Here is a 20,168-nt window from a genome sequence, read left to right on the forward strand (position 1 = left end):
GTCTGTCCAAAACAATAATGAATCGTAATTGAAATGAAAAGGTCTATAAGTTTTATCGATAAAAACGCTTCAAGCGAAAAATATGGGGCTAAATTCATCATTATATTCGACTTGGGCTTTCAGGTTCAATGAAAACCACTCTGCTTCATAAGTGATAAGGAGATAGAAGAAAATTTTAAATTAGAAAGTTATTTCTTATTTAAAATGTAACATTTTTTGTTCGAATCATTAATTTTCGAAAACTACATCTAAGAGAGAAACTGACTGCAAAGTCGTGCTCAAAATTAACTTTTCTTTTTGTTTTCTCGTTCAAAAACTAAAATTTTTAAAAAGTATGAAAGAAATTTGAAAATGTTCTCATTGATTCCGTGTTTAAAAATAAGCACTTCTTACATTCTACAAGCTGAAATATTAGTCCAAGATATCAAGTTAAAATTTTTATATCGTGCTCAATACGTAAAAAGTGAGTTTGAGTTCGTGAAGCAACATTAGCAAATTAGGGCAAAACTTTGGCGTCCATTTCAATTTTCAATTTGTAGATAGCTTCAACTAGTGAGCCATAATAAAGATTTAAAAAAAATAAACAGTTTTCTAGAAAATACTTCGAAAATTTTTCGAAAACTAGATCAAATGACGGTCGAAATGGTTGTCATAAATTTTTTTGTTTTTTCAACTATTCTAATTTATTAAAATAATGCTAGCAAGCACTGATATCCCAACACTGTCTATATAGGATATTTCAATAATTAACTCAGTCAATTGTTTATTTTCACTTGTTTCCTCTATAAAATCCAAATTACACCTACAAAAAAGATAGGGTTCAATTTGAAAAATTGAAGTTGATCATCATTTAACCAGAACCTATTCACCTAAAAATAAACATGCATTTGGAATTGATCGAGATTTTCAAATGATCTAACTTTTATTTGAAACAATTTTTTGTATTTGTCTTATTTTCCAATTGTTTTTGCAAAATGCCAATTGTTTTGTTAAAAAAGCACCCCGTATACCTAAACAATTTATTATTTAAACTTCAACTTATTTCAACTTCAATTAGTAAAGATCTGCAGTTATTAAGAAAAATATGTATATTTAAATAACGAATTCTTACGGAAAACAAACTTATTTCTGTCCTTTTAATTTATTGATATTTTTATTTGGGTGTGTGTGTGGGGGGAGGGAACGTGCTAACTACGTAAGGAATATGTGACGTGTACTTACTTTTTTGAACTTAATTTTTATTTCAAAAACTAAGCGTCTAGAAAAAAAACACACAATAGTACTTTTTTGCTTAAAACTGATCATAAAATACAAAAAACTTACTTGACTCTGTATCTAGAATAATTTACTTCGTCAAATTGCGGCGCTTTAGCAAATAATTAACCCGTCTATAGCATATATTATTCTATGGTCTATTATTCGGTTTATAATATATTAAATACACAGATTCTTAAATTATACTACGTTCAACAAAAATTAGATGAAACTGACAAAATAAATGAAAAATAAAATAAGAAAATCATATTTTATTATAATTATAACAGTACAAATTAATATAACGTTGCAAACAAATTTTGACATTTTTAAAAATTATGCTTTTTTGAAAAAGTTCATTATATTTGCTTGTTTTTTAGGTGAATTTTTCTTTTTCGCCTCATTTTTCACTTTTGCTTCAGATTTATTTTTATTTTCAGTTTTTTCCTCTGTAGTTTTCTTGTTGTTAACTGAATTTTTATCAACATTCTCTTTTTTATTATTTTCCATATTTTCATTATCTGAATCCGATTCAGTTTCCACTATAAATTCTTTTTTAGTTACTAGAAATAAAAAATATTTTTTAATAATTGTTGCCTTGATATTTGAAAATTATTTCATACCGAAAAATCCTTCATCATCTAAATAAGTTTTATCTACTTGTCTCCCAACTCTTTTTTTCTTCGAATCTGTATGTTGTGAAACGGGAGTTGGTGGGACTACATCCATATCTTCATCGTCAGAAATTTGTGCCTTTTTATTTGAAGCAACAGGACTTTCTGATCGTTCTTTTGCAAAAATGTCATCTGAAAAAAATCCAATTTTAAAAACGCTGCGAGTGATTAAACATAAATAAAAGTTGTTTGTTATCGAAAAAGTAACATTTTGTGTTTTTAAATATTTTAAATTTTTGAATTTTACGTCTTAAAAAAATAATTAGTTTATTATTTACTTAAAATGTAATAATAAACTTTCCAAAATAAAAATTTTTTCATTTACCTTCACTAGATTCAGAATCACCGCCTTGTTGAACAATCCGTTTACGTCGTTTAGCTTTATTTCCATCTTTATCTTTTGCATTACGCCTTCTTTTCGTTTGTGGTTTCTCAGCTTTTTTATTTTTATCTTCTTTATTTGTTTCTTTTTTCTCTTCAATAACTTTCTCCGTTTTTACTTCAAAACCAAGATCATCATCAGTGTCTGAGTCTAATATGTCCCGATAATTATGCTTGGGAGGAGTTTCTTCTTTTTTTGTTGCAATAGGTTTGACTTCTTGTTTTGGTGGTGGTGATTTGATATTAGTTTTATTTTCTTTAGTGCTTTGAACAGGCGATTTTTCTGATGATTTTGGTTGTTTATTGAAAAAGTTTGCAATACCACCTTTTGAAACGGGTTGTTTTGTTTGTTTCGTTTTTGTTTCCTAGAATTAATACTGTATTTAATAATATATTCGGCAAAGGAAATCGAGTATTAGTACCAAGAGAAATTGAAAGGATGATAACTTACTGGTGATTTTTTTACCGGCGATGACTTATTTGATGGAATATCTTTCGAATTTTTAACTTCTATTTCCGTGATTTCCTATAATTATGAATATTTGTAATAAATTTTCAAAAATAAAATTAATTATTTAGTTATTATTTTACATAAGTGTTGTGTTAAGAAAATATCTTGTAGAATCATGAAGAACACAAGATGTATTTTGAAATACAATAAAATAATTGTTAAGATGCATTAACACTTAAACTCTTAACACTTAGAGCGATTTTGAAGAGAAACAGTGACTGGTTGAAGCATGTTGAAGGATACAATAAACAGGGGCTATTTTGTGTGTATAAATTAAGTAACAATTCAGCACCCAGAATTAGTTCGTAAACTTATTATTTTGAGAAAACATTAAGCCGTCTCTCGTGTTGAATATTAAATAATTATTTAAGGTAGTACAAGCGCCAAGGCAATTTTAGATTTATGGTTGTAATTATTTGTATCTTATTGTCAACTTAGATTATGAATTTTGTTATAACTTCATGAATGTAGACGAAAAATAAGAATAAATTTGTTCGATATGTGCTTTGGTTTTCGAAACATCGAAAGCTAAATAATTAAACAAAATTTTCGATATTTTGAAAATTGCTCCATTACTTTTCCTCTTATATTGTCAAGTTATAAACATAATTAATTCACCATCGAAATTGAAAAAATATATTTTTGAAATTTGTATCCCCATTACCGTGCTTATACATCCTTAATTAGTCGGGCACAATATCAAATCCATCTACCATTTTACCATAAAACCAATGTAAATATGCCTACTTCGAAGTTATTTATTTATCTAAATAATCGGACAACCCCCTTTCAATTTTCAGAATTGATTTAGACTTCATATAAAAACAAGTGAAAGCAAACAATTGACTGAGTTAATTGTTGAAATACGATGTATAGACAGTGTTGATGACGCAATCGTTTGTTTTTTGACGTCACGTAAATAAAAAAAGATCTCCACTTTTAAATAGCCACACACACATAACTGATATTTCCATATTAATACATACTATAAAATTTGCACCTTATAAGCGCCCTCGTGGGTAAACAGTGATGTTTACCAAAAAAGTTTTATACACAAGTTGTTTATTTTTTTATAAGGAACATTTTTTATATTTAAACTTTTGTTCTATCTCTGACGGTTTACAAGATGGGTCCTACGGACCCAAGACCCAATTGACCTATATTGCTTATTTACGAACTCGACCTTACTTTTTACGTCCTGAGGACACTATAAAAATTTCATCTTGATATCTCTTTTCGTTTTTGAGTTATCGTGTTGACAGACAGACGGACAGACAACCGGAAATGGACTAATTAGGTAATTCTATGAACACCTATACCAAAATTTTTTTCGTAGCATCAATATTTTTAGGCGTTACAAACTTGGGACTAAACTTAATATACTATGTATATTTCATATATACATGGTATAAAAAGCAAGCTTTTTACTTAAAATTGCCTTGATGCTCGTACATTCTTAAAGTGAAATTAATATTCTTTTAAATTCAAATTTCCACACCCTTTTCCAACAATAACAAATATTAGTTAATAAAAATATTTATACAAAAAATACTAGATATAACTTACTTTTTGGATATTTTTTTTCGTTTGATTTTGAAACATATTTGATATTCCAGATTTTTTCTCGACAATATTCGATTTCGAATCACCGCTTGAAACATCTTTCTTAATTTCAGCATATACTTTTTTCGTCTCTTTTCTTGCAATATCACGATCAAACCCAATTTTTCCTATACTGTTAATAAAAATAAAATAAAAACTATTATTTTAAACCTTAGATAATACAACATCCTGTCACAATGGGGTCGAATCACAGCCATGTGAAAATGAAATAAGTGTCGAATTACTAACTTAAAAAATAACTATGGACGTTTTTTATCCAAAAATGTATTCTCTATAAAGTGGAACTGATAGTTTTGCAAAATTATTAAACAAGAGATACTGTTAAAAATGCGGATGATTTCATCAAGACGTTTTGGGGACGATCCTCCCCTCATGTGACGGCTAAGAGTATAAAGTATTTTTACCAATCTTTTCCTAGGCTTTTATCGACTGTATACAAAATATTTAAATCTCTAAGATTGGTTTGTTTTTGTACACTAAATATTTGTTCACTAATAACATTTTTAAATTGTTTGCGTGCTTCTGGTAAGTCTGTGTCTCGAACCAAGAGAGACTTAAATCCATCTTCGATGCCTCCGTAAATTAAATATGACACAGAAATTGGATCACTCTTACTACTTTTCTGATCTGCTACGAATTGAGTTAATAATTCTTTCGATAAATTAATATCAATACTTAATTCGTTACTCAACCATTTGTATGTAACCTTAAAAATTTAAATAAGATTTTTATATTTGAACAAAATACATTAAAATTAAGATAAATTTATTTATATTTACAATTTTTTCATCGTCGTGTACGAAACCTTGCAAATTTGTTAAATATAATTCGAAGTTTGCATCTTTTAATTGTTCGTCAACAGACATATCCATTTTTTTAACCTTTTAACAATAAATTAAAGGCGGGAAGCTGTATGTTTGTAAATTTTCATTTGACATTTCAAGACTTGTGACAGTTTAAAATCTAATAAAGAGTACGTTCTATTCAACAACAGTAAAGCTGTCTGTATGATTAATAATTGCGTCCAACGTTGTGAAATTATTGAACACTGTTTATTATGAGTATTGAATTTTACATGGACTGCTAACTCTTCAATAAGCCACCACAATCGTTCTTGTCAAAATATATATGACGAAAATATGTAGTTAGATCAAATACGAGAATTGGAAACGTCACAACAACTTAGGCTCAGTCGTGCAAGCTCAGATACAATCACGTATCTTCGTATACTACATATTTTCGCCATATAATCCTTTAAAATTTTCAATTTGTTTAGGTATACAAATTTATTTATTTTTCATGAATTTGAATAGTTCAGACGAGAAAAAATTAGGGTCTTCGGAACCATATGTAATTTTAAACTATACCAGCACACGTATAGACCATTTACTGAATCTTCACTGTTTTCCTTTTTAAATGCCCCCACTTTTCAATTTAACTGTTAAAATCTTTAATTTTTACCATTACTTCAAGCTTTTTTTATTTAAGCTTTAAATTAAATTAAAGTAGAATAAAATATTAATCCCAACCTAAACTTGAAACCATAGATATAAAACCCTTAAATGTCTATGCTTAGAACTAAACCCGAATTGACCTGGAACTCAATCCAATGATTCACTCGTTCAATACAAGCACCGTGTGAATGAACAAGGCATTAAGATGTACGGTATTTCATTAGTATTGATAAATGGTAAGTAATCTGGTAGACTAAATTGGAACTTTTGAAAACGGACCCATTTCCTGTTTTAATTAGTACGAATTATTATCACCAGTTGGCGAGATTTATCAGATTTGAACAAGAATATTTTGATTGGCCTTTAAAAATGGTATAAAACAAGTATTGCCATCTGGTAATTTAAATTGGAACTGCCGAAAAAGGTCCCACTTCCTGTTTTAATTAGTACGAATTCTCATCGCTAGTTGGCGGGTTGCAAACCTACAGTCATGAAGGTTCTTCATGCCTACAGTTATCAATTGCCGTCTGATACTCTGATAAATCTCATATAAAACTACCTTTAGAATTCAAAATTTTGTATTCCGAAATTATTGTAAAAACGATTTTTAAAATTTTGCTTTGATAAATATATCAAATAATTTGCTATACCAATAATTTTATTAAGATTTCATCTTTTTAATTGTTCGTGCATAATTTTTGTAAAATTTTCAAATAGGTTATGTCTAAAAATTTGTACTCCAAAAAATTTTCTATTGTAATCAAGCGTGTAATAAAATTGGATTTATTAAAGTATGGATGATTTATCAACTCAGGTATAATTATTACTATTGTAATTAAAATAAAATATAAAACGCTCCTAAAACATAACTACTTAATATTCAAAATTATTTCATTTAGAGTGAAGAAATCGAAGCCCTTTGCTCAATTTATGGATCCGATTGGTTGTGTGATGATGAGGCTGCGAGAAGTTTTCATATAACAATAAAAGAAGGTGCCTTTGAAGTTACAATGTACATAACTCTACCGTGTGATTATCCTAGTCAATCACCACCAAATTTAGAATTATCTGCACCAGCATTATCACGATTACAAAAACAAACTTTAGCTTTAGCTTTAAATGATGTTTATTTAGAATCGATTGGTGAATCCGTGTTATATCAATGGATTGAAAAAGTTCGCGAATTATTATTTGAAATAACTTCTGTTAAAGAATGTGACGATACAGAATTAGATACAAAACCCGAACCAGTTAATGAAAATGTGTTAGAACCATCCGTAAATGATATTAGTTTAGATATATGCCATGGAAATCTTATACAAGATCGTAAAAGTGTATTTCAAGGTCATGCAACAAAAGTATTTTCTACAAGTGATGTAAAACTAATGTTAGATTCGTTGAAATCCAATAAGAAAATCGCTCAGGCTACACATAATATATTAGCATATAGAATTAAAGACAAAAAAACTGATTGTATTCTGCAAGTGAGTTAATTTTAACTTTGTATGTTTAGAAATGTTTTAATATTATTTTCTGTTTAGGATTTTGATGACGATGGAGAAACACATGCTGGAAAACGTTTGTTGCATTTATTAAATATTTTAGATATTTATGATATTGCTATTGTTGTGACTAGATGGTTAGAATTTATTATTTTATTTTAATATTATAGTTTTTTTTATCTTAAAGATGTTACTTCTCAAAAAGGATTTTATTCGTTGCCAATCTTAATTCGTATGCATAGATAGATATTAATAATATTAGCTATCTTTATTAACTCTCTCACAAAGGTTATCCTATTCTACTCGTACAGCCCTTTCCTTACCATGGGGTTGTCAAAAATAATTTTTAAAAATTTGTTTTATCAAGTTTTCTCATGAATTTCATTAAGGAATTATTAATTACTTGATTAATTATGCCTGGCACATTATTAATTACTTAATTAATTATGCCTGACACAATTAAAATTGACCACAAGTTAATCTACTTTCGTTATCTGGTCAAAATTTGAATGAAATATTTTGAAATGAAAATTAACAAAACACAGTTAATACATTAAAAGAAGTAGACTTTGTACAATATGCATATAACATAAGTAGTCAAATTCACTTCATCGAATTCAAATTACCATACTATAAAAATCACTTCTATTTTTATTCTGCGTTACACCCAATCAGCGTAAAAATTGATAATAGCATTCCATATATGGTGATTTAATGGGATGAAGTGAATAAACCATGTTCTGTAACTAACAATAAATAATATTACATTATACGATTATATATTATAATAATATTCATGGGTTTTTTTGGTCTAAGGTATGGTGGCATACATTTGGGACCAGATAGATTTCGACATATCAATAATGCAGCGCGTCAGGTTTTAGAAGAAGCAGGATTTATAAAGAAGAAATAGATTTTGATACTTATTTTATATTATTTATATTGTTAACTGTTAAGCAAAGAATAAATAAATTTTATTTTTAATGAAAAGTTGGATCTAGTATGTGCCTATTGTTAAACTATGTTAGATAACGTTTTCTAAATGAAGAAATGACTACATATTGAACAAATATAGATGCATGTGTTCAAAATGTAGGAAATATTCGTTTGAAGAATTCGCTAAATGTGATTTTTATTTCTAAAAAAAAAAAAAAAACTATACAACCCATATAATTAATTTTCATGTGAACCAATTAAACTCATTGTGTACGATGCTAAAAACTTAATTTTCTAAAATTTAAATTTACAAAGCACAAAACTTTTATTAGGTTTGCATATGTAAATGAATATTTTCTTATCTCATTAAAATTTATTATGCTTGACGCCTAATTGATTCACCTTAGTTAATGCTTAGATAGATATTCTTCATAAGTGTTTATGAATATTTCGATTCAAATAAAAAAAAAGAGTATCGTGTGTTGTGGGCTTTATAAAATATATGGTTTATACTGTACTTTATATAACCTAAAACCTAAATGTCAAATGACGTAAAACTTGAGAACAACTTTTAACAACTAGAGAGCCCTCTACCAGTTGTCATCAGATGACAGAACAAAAAGAAATGATTTTAACTTGAGGGATCATTATTTTTCAAAGTAGAAAATGACACTGTGATGATTCAATCAGCAGTGATACATTAATTTTTTACTTTTTAACATAGTTATTTAGACTAGTTTGTAATTAATATAAATCAGTGGTGGATCAATTCCTTAATTTTATATAAAAAATATGTCGAGAGGTGGTTTTGCTAGTTCTGGTTTGGGGGGTCCATCACGTAATTATGGCTCGGTCACAAATAATGATCCTGAGGTGGGTTTTAGTCCTACCGAATTGTATAATTTAAGTGAGAATATTACAACAAATGTCTATACAATAAATAATAGTTGGCGGACTTTAGAAAGAGCATTAAAGTGTATTGGAACTGTTAAGGATAATCAAGGATTAAGGGATAAAGTGTAAGTAATTTAATTTGTTTGCTTTATGAAAACGTGATTCTATTTAGATTAAGAGAGTTAGAAATTGTGTTACAGCTTTGTCCAATTCAAATTAGAAAAAAAGCTGAGAAGCTTATTTTTATTGTAAAATTAGATGATTCTTTGTTATAAGCTTTCATAAAGTTTTAGATAGTTTGATAGAGAAAAATTTAAGTAAGATATTGTAAGATACTAAATATTTTTATAGAACATGTAGATTTTGAAAAACATCAAGGAAAAATTTTATTGAGAATTTAAAAGTAGTAACCTAATACATTAAATTTCAAATAAATTTGAATTTTCTTTTCATCTAAAATTTATCAAGATTACCAAATTTTTTTAAGGTCCACTAATGCTAAAAAAGTGCGACCAAAAGCTATTTTTTTGGACACTAAATAAATTAGTTTAAAATGTTTTATTTAAAAGCACAAGCATAAAAATAATTGCTTTTAATAAAAATAGAATTAAACGCTTGTTTTGTCATTAGAAGTTTTGTTATTATAGAAAACAAATGTTATTTTGTTATTAGAAGTTTGTGAAGTAATTTCCGCTTGGCTTTCATGAACGTGATATATTTTAATTTAATTTGTAAATTCTTAAAATTTTATGGCAGCGCCAAATTTCTTAAAATTTTAATTGTCTTTTAATCAATTTAAAATATTTATCGTACGAGTATCAAGCTGAAATGGTTTTACAAGCTTATAATGCCATCCAAAGCTATTTTTTTATTTTTACTTTATTAAATATATGATTAATTCGGATAATTTATGGAGGAAAATTCACCGCTTTTTTAAATTGTTTTGAGCGATTTGGTTTAAGCCGTACTTAGCTCTCAAACGAATTGGTCGATTTTAACCCATTTTTATTTGAAAGTTGATTTAATCGAATGATTAAATTCGTTTGGTGAAAATCTGATAAGATGTATGTATAGAATCTCAAGAAAAATGAATAGTGTTAATGGGTCCAAAATTTTTAAATGTAGGTACAGTTTTTGAGTTCGAGATCGAGGTCAAGGAATCACGTTGCCCCATACACACTTTTCTTGAAATGATAGGAATAGGTTTGCTGCTTATGTAAATAAACCTTTTTCAATCGTTCTAGATTTTGCTCCGTAAATGAGCTGGCATTTATAAACTAAAAATGTTTGAATAATAAAAGCCTTTTTATGACGTCATACAAAGAACATACCCTTCAAGTTTCAGGCCTCTACGAACAGCGGTTTAGGCTGTGCGTTGATCCGACAATCAATCAGTGATTCAGGGCAAAGCATTTTATATGTATAGATTATATTCTGCTGTAGCTAGTTAAAGCAGTATATAATTAAATAAAGCTTAGCTAAAAAGGCTTGTATTAGTCAAAAATTTTTAGTTTATAAATGCCAGCTCATTTACGGGCCAATATCTTGAACGATTGAAAAAAGGTTACTTACATAAGTCCGATTATTTCAAGATTTTATTTTATGAGCTAGATATAAGCATTTACCTATTCACTCAGATATAAGTTCTTTATAAGAGTTTGTCTAATAGCCGAAAGTATTTGGATCTCGAAGAGATGAAATGGAAAATTCCCGTTAGAGATTAAATCCACATACGAAAAAAAATGTGAAACGGCACTACAGCAGATATCTTCGTATTATTCCAGTGTGTTTTACGATGATATGCGCTAGTATCCTTTGTAATTTGCCTTTTTGAAATTCTGTTTCAGACACGTAACACAATTAAGTGCCAATCAAATAGTAGCTGTAACCAGTAAAGATTTAAAACGCTTAACAGTCGTCGTACGACGTGGTGATAAACAACAAAAATTACAAGTAGAAAAATTAACAGAAGATTTTAAAGAGGCAGTTGCACGTTATTCCGATGTACAAAAACAGGTTGCTGATCGTATGAAAGCAAATTTATTGCTAGTGAATATCGATGATGCATCAACACAAGACAACCAAGAAGAGAATGAAGATCGAGCAAGAGCATTGCAACAGAAACAAATGGAAAATAAAGAGTTGAAATTTGAACAAGAAATGTTAGTGGAACGGGAACAACGAGTCAAACAAATTGAAGATGATGTCTTAGATGTACAACAAATTATGCGCGAATTAGGAGCATTAATTTATCAACAGGGTGAAACTATAGGTAAGTGAACATTAGAAATTTACAAAATTTTAGAATTTTTATTTTATACTGGAAGTTTGATTTAATTCCAGCATAAACAATCTTGTTTCTGATCTACCGTGATCCTTTTACATAACGGGCTCTCATACACCATATTGATTTTGCCCATTTTCAGAAATACTAGATAATATTGAATAATTAAAAAATTTAGGTACCATCATCAAACAAAGCCCATTTTTCCATAGGGATGATTTGATTAGACATTTTTGAAAATTTTTATATCTATAATAACGGATACTCACTGCGAGTAACAGATATTAACTGTTCCACACGCGCTTCGACGGACAATACAAACCCTAAAAACAAATATCATCACGTAATATTCTCCACTTTCTTATCCTCACTTTCTTATCCTCACTTAGTCACCGCGCCCCACAATTAGACATTTACCCGTTGAACAATAAGGCGACTTACAATCTTACTCTGGCCTTTGGCCTCAAAACTCGTTTCGATCGCAATATGTCCTATGCCAATTAAAAAAAACCACTTCATAATATCCTTCAACACCATTTGCCCTCACATAACCCCTCCCACATTACACCAGCTGTACCTCCTTCAAAAATTGCGCACAGGCTTAGTAGTATTTGTATAATAACGATAAAGGCATATTGAGTGGTCATCACCTATGTTCTCGGTCATTGCCCAGCGTTTGCATTGAAAAGGTTATAATAACAAAAACTAGTCCACCCGTGAGGAATTACGCAGTGCGCACCAAATCGTTTTGTGTGGAATTCCATTCTTTAAAAATTTGGGAGAAATAACATTTCGAAGAAGAATAAAAAAAATAAAATAAACGGTACAAAAGAAGACATGCAATTGAACATATCAATAATATGCGCGTGATTATAAATCTCAAATTTAAGAGAAGCTGTAAACATTTAGAATTTAAAAAAAAAACATTTGTTTTACAGATACAATTGAAAATGGTATTGAGCACGCAACAGATAATGTTGAATTAGGTGCCAGTGAATTATTAAAAGCTGCTGAATATCAAAGGAAATCACGTCGACGTATGTGTATGCTATTATCAATAGCAATGATTATTTTCACAATATTATTGTGGATATTAATTTCATCATTTCGAAGTGGTAGTTAAAAAAATAATATGTATAATCCAAAACAAAAACAAAATAATCACACTAACCATTTTACTCATTTAACAACTATTCCCTTTATTATCCAATCCCTCAACCACCCTTTATCACAATCTATACTCAACAATTAAAAGAGAAAATAAAAATAACACTAACAAAAACAAAAACACCACCTTTAATATCCTTAAAGAAAAACGTTTAACCAATAAAAAAATAAATAAATACATATTATTATAAATATCTTTATCGCATCATGTGACTTGGACAATATAAACATAATCATTATTGAATTTACAAATATCTTCATGGCCGGTTTATGTAATAAGATAGTCGGGCGAATTAAATCAAAACTGTTATTTATATTAGCCTATTAGTTGTAATGTCAAGTCGAGCAATTTTGAATCAGGAATAAATTGATTTATTTCCAAATATTACTTTTAATGATTACTTGTAGGAGAACCGAGCGTTCGGTTAGTTTACTGATATCTTTTATACATACTGAACTCCATATATTTTAAAGAAAAATTGTCGATATATGGCGTGCCGGTGTTAATTGAGTGATTAGCACGTAGTCATCCTAATTAGTTTATATTAAATAAAAAAATAATTTTGATGATTTAAGTTTTCCTAAAAACGAAAACTACTCGAAATAAATCGAAACTTCATGAATTAATACTTGGTTTCTTTAGAGAATTACAAAGTGGTTACAAGTTACAAAGTGGAGTAAATTCAACGTAATAATTCATAGAATCCTCAATTAGATAAATTCATATTTCGGAAGTGGAGACTGTTTTGCACATTCGCACTTCTTCCTAAATATTGTTCATAACTCTTTGAAAAATTCTAGTTTTATTACATTTACTCGAAATCCTTAATTTAATTGCGAATGTTGTTTTTAAAAGGGATATGGTTCTTGACCAAGTAAAACACCTTTTTCAAAATCAGAAAATTACAGACTCTCTCTGGAGAAATTTGATCAAATTAACTAATTACTGATTGATAGTTGCTCAGTCTAATAATATTAGGTAGTCGAATAGATCTCATAAATACTTTCGTAAAATTGTTTTTATTTGAAATTCCATTTTTATTTGAGATCCATTTCTCTACCTAATCATTCAAGGCTATAATTGAAAAAATTAATTTCAAATTTTGTGAAATATTGAATTTTTTTAGTGTGTTATATAAAAGTTATTTGTGCCCTGTGATACTCTGAAAACGATAATTGAGCAATTTTTCTTGATTTTGCTTCATTGTCAGCTATTTTGGTTTTTGAATTTATAATTTCCGATAAAACATTTATATTTAATATACTTCGGAAATGGCTATTTTATGAATTTTATTTCAATTTATTATTAACCATGTATTCAAAACAGTAACTTTCGTATAAAATAAGTCTAATACCGGTTTTCCACTAAAAAGTTTGCGAAAAGTTAAGTTATTGTTTGAGCTTTGTTTTGTTTGTCCGTTTAGTGGAAAACCGGCATTATATTGTAGATTTTATACCGAGAGTCTACAGTCTCATTGAAATAATAAAATAATACCAGAGGATTGTACTCTCAGTTTAAAATCTACAATATTTATATTTACGATATTTTATAAATGAGAGGTTAAATTTTTCATCATGGAATTATCTAAAACCTTATTCGCTCAACATATTTTAGATTGTCACTTAAAATGTGAATTTTTATTCTATTCCACACATAAAATTTTGAGTTGAAACAGATTCGATTGTCTAAAGTAGAGCACGAGACTATTTTATTATTTTTACCATATTCAGGACAATATCTTTTTTTAACAATAAACCGGTATCCACTACGTTACACATATAAAATTTTTGACATTCCTTCAATCAAAAACTTTATTTTTACCGTTCGAAGAAAGAAGTTCTAAAATTTTCGTGCACGTTAAAAGAAAGTTCTTCGAGAAATAACGATTTTCTATAATTAAAATAGTATGTCGTTCGGTTTTTGCCAGCCGATAAACCGACATACGGCTTTAAGTGTAGAAAAGGCTATAGTTTATTAGACTTTAGCTTTGAATTTATAGTTTTCGGTCACATAAAATCTATTTCGGTCAGAAAAACTATATGAAATAACTTCAAGTTACCCTAAAATATAAATAACCATAATGGTATACGATTGCAAGAAATTAAATAAATTTATTTAATTTTTGTAATTGCTATTAATGATTTTTATATATTGAGGTATGTCCGAAAATTGCTATAAAATCAATATACATTAACATAAATACCGTTCAGATCAAATTTTCAATTTAACGTGAGTGTAAATTATCTAACTATGCTCGAATTTTGGTTTGAAGGAAATCCGATTTTCTGTGTGGTAAATATGTGATAGCCAATTATCCTTTTTTGACCAATAGATCAGTTTTTTACGTTACCATTTTCCCATAAGAAGAAGGCTATTATTTTAGTAAATGTATGCGTAATATAAGCCATTTTTGATATTTTCTACAAAAACGGTATATAATTGTCATAACTGACTTTTATTGCACTTGCACCCGTTATCTGTCAATCGACATCTGTATAAGACTTCAGTTGTAGAATAGACTTAACATGAGTATACGTGATATCGGAAGAATTCGAGAACCATTGCTCTTGTCGGTGGTAAGCATCCCGCGAAAGCCGAATACGTATAATAGCCAAAATACAATTCCAAATCGAATTTGAGCTAACTTTACTTTTTATGTGATGGATATAAAAAATATCGGCCTTGTTATTTATTGTTATATTTTGTTATTAATTCGTATTAATTATTTTTCTCTCATATATAGTTTATGTATTATTATAAGAATTTAAAAAAAAAGTTTTAAGACCCCCGTAAATGAGACGTGTAAATTATTATTGGTAAAATCAGTAATTCCAAGTACATGTAATTTTCTTTTTTTATTTTGAGGATATTATTAAAAACTGATAGTATTTGTTACAAATAATCAAGCATTGGTAGATTTTGGTTTAGATTCAATTTGGAGAAATTTTTAATGTGACTAAAGAATCAAATTTATTGTTTTCCGGTGACTTACAAATTTATAAATCTGCCACTGCAATCAAGTGAAAAAATAAATCAATTTTAGAACCAAGTAATTTCGATTTTCAGTTTGTTTACTGATTTCAAGTTCTACCAAATACAATTAATTTTGTTTCCTAGTGGCCATTCATGAATTACGTAATATTTAAATAAGGGAGATGTGATTGGAGGATAAGGGAAGTTACATTCATGATATATTTAAAAAAATGAACTGACCAAATTACACTAAAGCGAGTTTCGCATGGTTCTATATTTTTGTGATATTTTGTTAGCAGATAATTGATTTCGTTTGATTCGAAAGTCTCAAATGAAAGTGTTAGCTTATACTACGCAAAGAAGAAGACTTACTTGAACAAATTATTGGATGATCCCTAAACAAGTTGTTTAAATTAGGGTTATTGTGAAATATTGTAATATTAATGATTTTTAATTTTAATTTACGAAAAAATTAGCCGAATTACAATGTTTTTGGATATTTGAGAGTTCTCAATAATTCTCGTTTATAAGTTATTGTTATTAACGTCTTTTGTGTGCATTTTTTTTTTTGAAAATAGAACATTCTTCTAATTTTACGTTAAAATAAACAGTACGATAAAATAAAAAACATTTCGGTTATTCACATAACCAGCCGTTTTATTGTAAATTTATCGTATATATTAACGGTTTTTCTTATACATACTAATGTTACGCGGAAATCGGGCAGTTTCAATTTAGAATAATAGTTGCCCTACATTTTTTTTTTGAACCAAAGTTTTTTTTGACAAAAATGAAAAGATGATATATAAGTTTTATAACAAAATTGTTTCTGTTTTTTTTTCATGATAATTATAAAGTTACAGACAGTTTTAAAAAAACTTTTCAAAAGAGAAACGAAAACGCCCGACAGAACAAATGGCCGTAAAACATAAAGTTCTTTTAAAACTGTCAGTAACTTATATCATGAAAAAATAAAGACTATTTTTTTTATAAAACTTATGTATAATCTTTCCATTTTTGTCAAAAAAAAAAGAAAAAGAAAAATTTTTTTCTTCAAAATCCCAATTAAACGGTTTTAATCGAATCAACATCGTTACTAAAAGGGCATTCGAAATGCTGTATTTTCTACCGATGATTTCCATTTTTTAAGTTAAATAATAAAAATATCATGGAAACAAAAGTTAGTTTGGCCGTTTTAGCGTTCTTATAAATTTTTCAAATTAGTTATTTGCTGTCATCACAAATTTAAAATCTTGAAAATAATATGTAAATGTAAATTTGAGATTTTTTGAGTGACATATCTTTTATTTTATCGTATCGATTATTTTGGCGGAAGGAGAATCATAATTTCATTATAATTAAAAAAAAAAATTGTATAAGTAACTGAGAGTCGACGCTTGAAAATTGTATTCATTTATCAAAAAAGAGAAAATTTGGAGAAATAACCCATTAGTTGGATTTAATGTCGAAACAAGAGTAGTATTTAAATAGTAATAACTATAAAAGGAAACATATTTTGAACGCCATATATAATATGAGTGCACGTCATCATAAAAGGGTTTAATGTAGTTAAATAAGTCTGTTTTCATTCCAAATTATATGCTTTATTTGAAAACCTTATATTATTTAATAAAAATTAAATAACTTTTTTTTTCATAAAACAAGTGTATATTAATTCTTCGGTCTTATACATGGTTTAAAATAATTGTATGTTTTAAATAATTAATTTTTTAATTTAATTTACGAATAATATTAAGATAAAGCGGAAAAAATAGGCATCATTATATCGGTTTATCAGTGCCATTAAGTGGTAAAACGGCGAGTGGCTTTCATCTGTTGTACCACAAAGAGTTTTCGGAATCTTTTTAAAGTCAAGTTGTCTGAATGTTAGAAAAATATTGATTCTATATAAATCTTGAGCCTTTTTTTTATTGTTTCATAAATATAAGGGGTAATAATGTTATCAGAGAGATGAATTTCGTAGCTTTTTTTGCTTTTATTTTATCAATCATAATAAAGCATTATAAGAAATAACAATTATGACTTCTTAAGGATGTACGAGCACCAAGACAATTTTAAATAAAAAGCTTGATTTTTTTATATGAAGTTGGACTAAATCTAAATCAATTCGGAAAATTTTAGGGGCGCTGTCCAATTATTTAAAAAAATAAATGACTTCAAAAGTAGGCATATTTAACATTGGTCTTATTCGAAAACAGTAGATGGATTATATGTTTTCATAGATTTCTCCAAAACTAGTCGATGGAAATTAGAAAGAAAACTCTTTGAATTAAATTTAAAACGTTAATAAATTATTGAAAAAAAGAAAAAAAAACCGTTGTTTTTTTCACAAATAAAAAAAATATATATTTTAAATTTTGATGGTGAATTAAATTATTGAAAAATAAGAATATAATTTTTAGATAACTTGAGTAATTTTCAAAATATCGAAAATTGAAATTTTTTAAAATTATTTAGCTTTCGAAATTTTGAAAACCAAGTCAGATATCGAAAATTTTGATTCAAATTTTTTGTCTACATTCATGAAGTTATAAGAAAATTCCTCATTAAAGTTGAAAATAAGGTACAAATAATTTCAACACTAAATCTAAAATTGCTTTAGTGCTCGTTCTACCTTAGTATTTTATAATAGCTCCATTTTCTGTATTGGAGAATTGCATTAGTATGATTCGTAAGTTTAAAAGCGCCATCAAATTTTTTGCCTATAAAAGTTAGAATCTAGTACGTAATGGTGGTGCTGCTACTATGCAGTGAAGAATACACGACCTTTATCATACATTTAAAAACTAAATAACTGTATATAACTTTTTATTCAAAGAGCCCCCTTTCTATCTGCTAAACAAGCTCCATGTCATTTGTTGTTGCGTATTATATCGTGCTCACTGATTTAATAGTGGGAGTGGGTGTTCTACCATTTTATAACTTTCTATGTTAAAATAAATTTGATTTAATTTATCGGTCACCGATTTCTGACACACTGAGATCTCATCAATTCTCTAACTCTATACTTATGTATACGACTTTTAAATCAAAAACTATAATCTGTGTATACGACCGTAGTATTAAATGAATTTTAGTGGTATTAACTTTTCTTTATTTGTCGAATTTACATTTTGCTTATAGATAATGCAAATTCGACAAAAATTATTTTGTTAATTAATTTGATTTTTTTTGTTCGGAGTACTATTTTTTAAAAAAACTCAAGATATTTTTGAATAATTTTTGTATGCTGTATTTTAAATATTATGGTTTATTTCATGTAAATACAATATTTTATGTGGAAAAAACTGAATTTATCTTTATCAATAATAATTGTATATATTATATAGTAAAGTATTAAAAACATAATTGATTCTAAAAAAAAAAGATATGGAACGAATTATATATGAATATTTTATTTAAATTTTCACACAAAGAGTAAGATTTTCACGCAAGGTATAGGTGGCATTTTTCGGCGGCATAACGGTTATTCGGAACTATGGGAAAAGTATGACATGATAATTTTCGTGAAAGACAGAAGGAAAGTTATAACTATGAAAAAATTAGCAAATTAAAAAACGTCTAGAACAAATTTTTTTAATTGTCCTTCGATTAACATCCGGAGATCAGAGAGCTACGATCTTCAATTTCCTTTCAATATTTACGATAACAACCTATTAACGGGTAACAAATGGTTTGATATTTTATATATATATATATATATATATATATATATATATATATATATATATATATATATATATGGTGGTAAAAATTTATAGATTACTTGGAGCACTGATGTTAATCCACAAGGAACTGATATAGACCTATCATATGAACATAATAAACCAACATATCCTTTCTCAAATAACAATTAAGCAACTATAAAACTCCAATATCTACACATAGTACCAAATGATTAATTTATTAATTTTTATACGAAACCAAAGTATTAAAGGAAAATTTTTTTAACACAAAATTTCAAACAACTGTGAAAAATCATCGAATTTGGAATGAGTATAGCTCGTTTGAAAAATTTTATATTCTATTTTTGGAATCTATTAGGTTTATTATAAATTATTTTACAACAAAATTTTTAAGACTATTTGAAAGATTGTTTATTTTTCTCGAAAGTTTAAAAAAGTTTCCGTATCAGCTTCAAGAAAAATAAACAAGCTTTCGAGTGGTCTTAAAAAATTTTATGTAAGACAATTTTTAAAGTTTTGGTACGTATTTAAACTTTATATAAAATTTATTCACAGAATTTCTCACCGTTTCGGCCCTACGTGCAAAGCGGCAAGGAGTGGTCAAGATTTGTGAGATTCCAGAACGAGAAACTGATAGATTCCAAAAATAGAAAATAAAATTTTTCAAAAGAGCATAGTTATTCCAAATTCGATAATTTTTCGCATAGATACAGCTGTTTGAAATTTTGATAAAAATTTTCCTCTAATATTTTGGTTCTGTATATTTTAGTACATTAAAATGCAACCCATTTGTCAGTCTCTGGAATG

The 20,168-nt window shown here is 27.7% G+C and overlaps 3 protein-coding genes across 3 annotated transcripts; 2 read left to right on the forward strand and 1 right to left on the reverse strand.

Annotated features, from left to right (window-relative positions):
* Positions 1-796: 796 nt before the first annotated feature.
* LOC123297945 (DNA polymerase delta subunit 3-like) lies at positions 797-5,353 on the reverse strand. Its single transcript, XM_044879784.1, has 8 exons — positions 5,223-5,353; positions 4,848-5,149; positions 4,387-4,555; positions 2,761-2,835; positions 2,254-2,674; positions 1,878-2,060; positions 1,654-1,817; positions 797-802 (listed from the first exon to the last, which is right to left on the reverse strand). The coding sequence occupies exons 1-8, from the start codon at positions 5,313-5,315 to the stop codon at positions 797-799; spliced, it is 1,413 nt and encodes a 470-aa protein (XP_044735719.1). The 5' UTR covers positions 5,316-5,353.
* Positions 5,354-6,534: 1,181 nt separating this feature from the next.
* On the forward strand, positions 6,535-8,354 carry LOC123298388 (protein IMPACT-A-like). Its single transcript, XM_044880376.1, has 4 exons — positions 6,535-6,711; positions 6,797-7,381; positions 7,439-7,536; positions 8,216-8,354. The coding sequence occupies exons 1-4, from the start codon at positions 6,691-6,693 to the stop codon at positions 8,310-8,312; spliced, it is 801 nt and encodes a 266-aa protein (XP_044736311.1). The 5' UTR covers positions 6,535-6,690; the 3' UTR covers positions 8,313-8,354.
* A 592-nt stretch (positions 8,355-8,946) lies between these two features.
* LOC123297818 (syntaxin-7) lies at positions 8,947-13,750 on the forward strand. The gene is made up of 3 exons (XM_044879612.1): positions 8,947-9,354; positions 11,077-11,501; positions 12,452-13,750. Exons 1-3 carry the CDS (start codon positions 9,128-9,130, stop codon positions 12,634-12,636), a joined length of 837 nt encoding a protein of 278 aa, XP_044735547.1. The 5' UTR covers positions 8,947-9,127; the 3' UTR covers positions 12,637-13,750.
* The last annotated feature ends 6,418 nt before the right edge of the window (positions 13,751-20,168 follow it).

Source organism: Chrysoperla carnea, chromosome 4 (assembly GCF_905475395.1).
Source record: "Chrysoperla carnea chromosome 4, inChrCarn1.1, whole genome shotgun sequence".
NCBI classification, from domain to species: Eukaryota; Metazoa; Arthropoda; class Insecta; order Neuroptera; family Chrysopidae; genus Chrysoperla; species Chrysoperla carnea.

What these genes read in the sequence shown, in the direction of transcription:
- LOC123297945 (XM_044879784.1), bottom strand. Translation starts at nt 5,315, where the DNA reads ATGGATATGTCTGTTGACGAACAATTAAAAGATGCAAACTTCGAATTA. An exon ending in CGAAAAAAAATATCCAAAAA is followed by an intron (nt 2,836 to 4,386) that starts GTAAGTTATATC and finishes TCATAATTATAG; the next exon opens with GAAATCACGGAAATAGAAGT. An exon ending in TGATTCTGAATCTAGTGAAG is followed by an intron (nt 2,061 to 2,253) that starts GTAAATGAAAAA and finishes GATTTTTTTCAG; the next exon opens with ATGACATTTTTGCAAAAGAA.
- LOC123298388 (XM_044880376.1), top strand. Translation starts at nt 6,691, where the DNA reads ATGGATGATTTATCAACTCAG. An exon ending in AAACTGATTGTATTCTGCAA is followed by an intron (nt 7,382 to 7,438) that starts GTGAGTTAATTT and finishes TTTTCTGTTTAG; the next exon opens with GATTTTGATGACGATGGAGA. An exon ending in GCTATTGTTGTGACTAGATG is followed by an intron (nt 7,537 to 8,215) that starts GTTAGAATTTAT and finishes TTTTGGTCTAAG; the next exon opens with GTATGGTGGCATACATTTGG.
- LOC123297818 (XM_044879612.1), top strand. Translation starts at nt 9,128, where the DNA reads ATGTCGAGAGGTGGTTTTGCTAGTTCTGGTTTGGGGGGTCCATCACGT. An exon ending in CAAGGATTAAGGGATAAAGT is followed by an intron (nt 9,355 to 11,076) that starts GTAAGTAATTTA and finishes ATTCTGTTTCAG; the next exon opens with ACACGTAACACAATTAAGTG. An exon ending in TCAACAGGGTGAAACTATAG is followed by an intron (nt 11,502 to 12,451) that starts GTAAGTGAACAT and finishes TTTGTTTTACAG; the next exon opens with ATACAATTGAAAATGGTATT.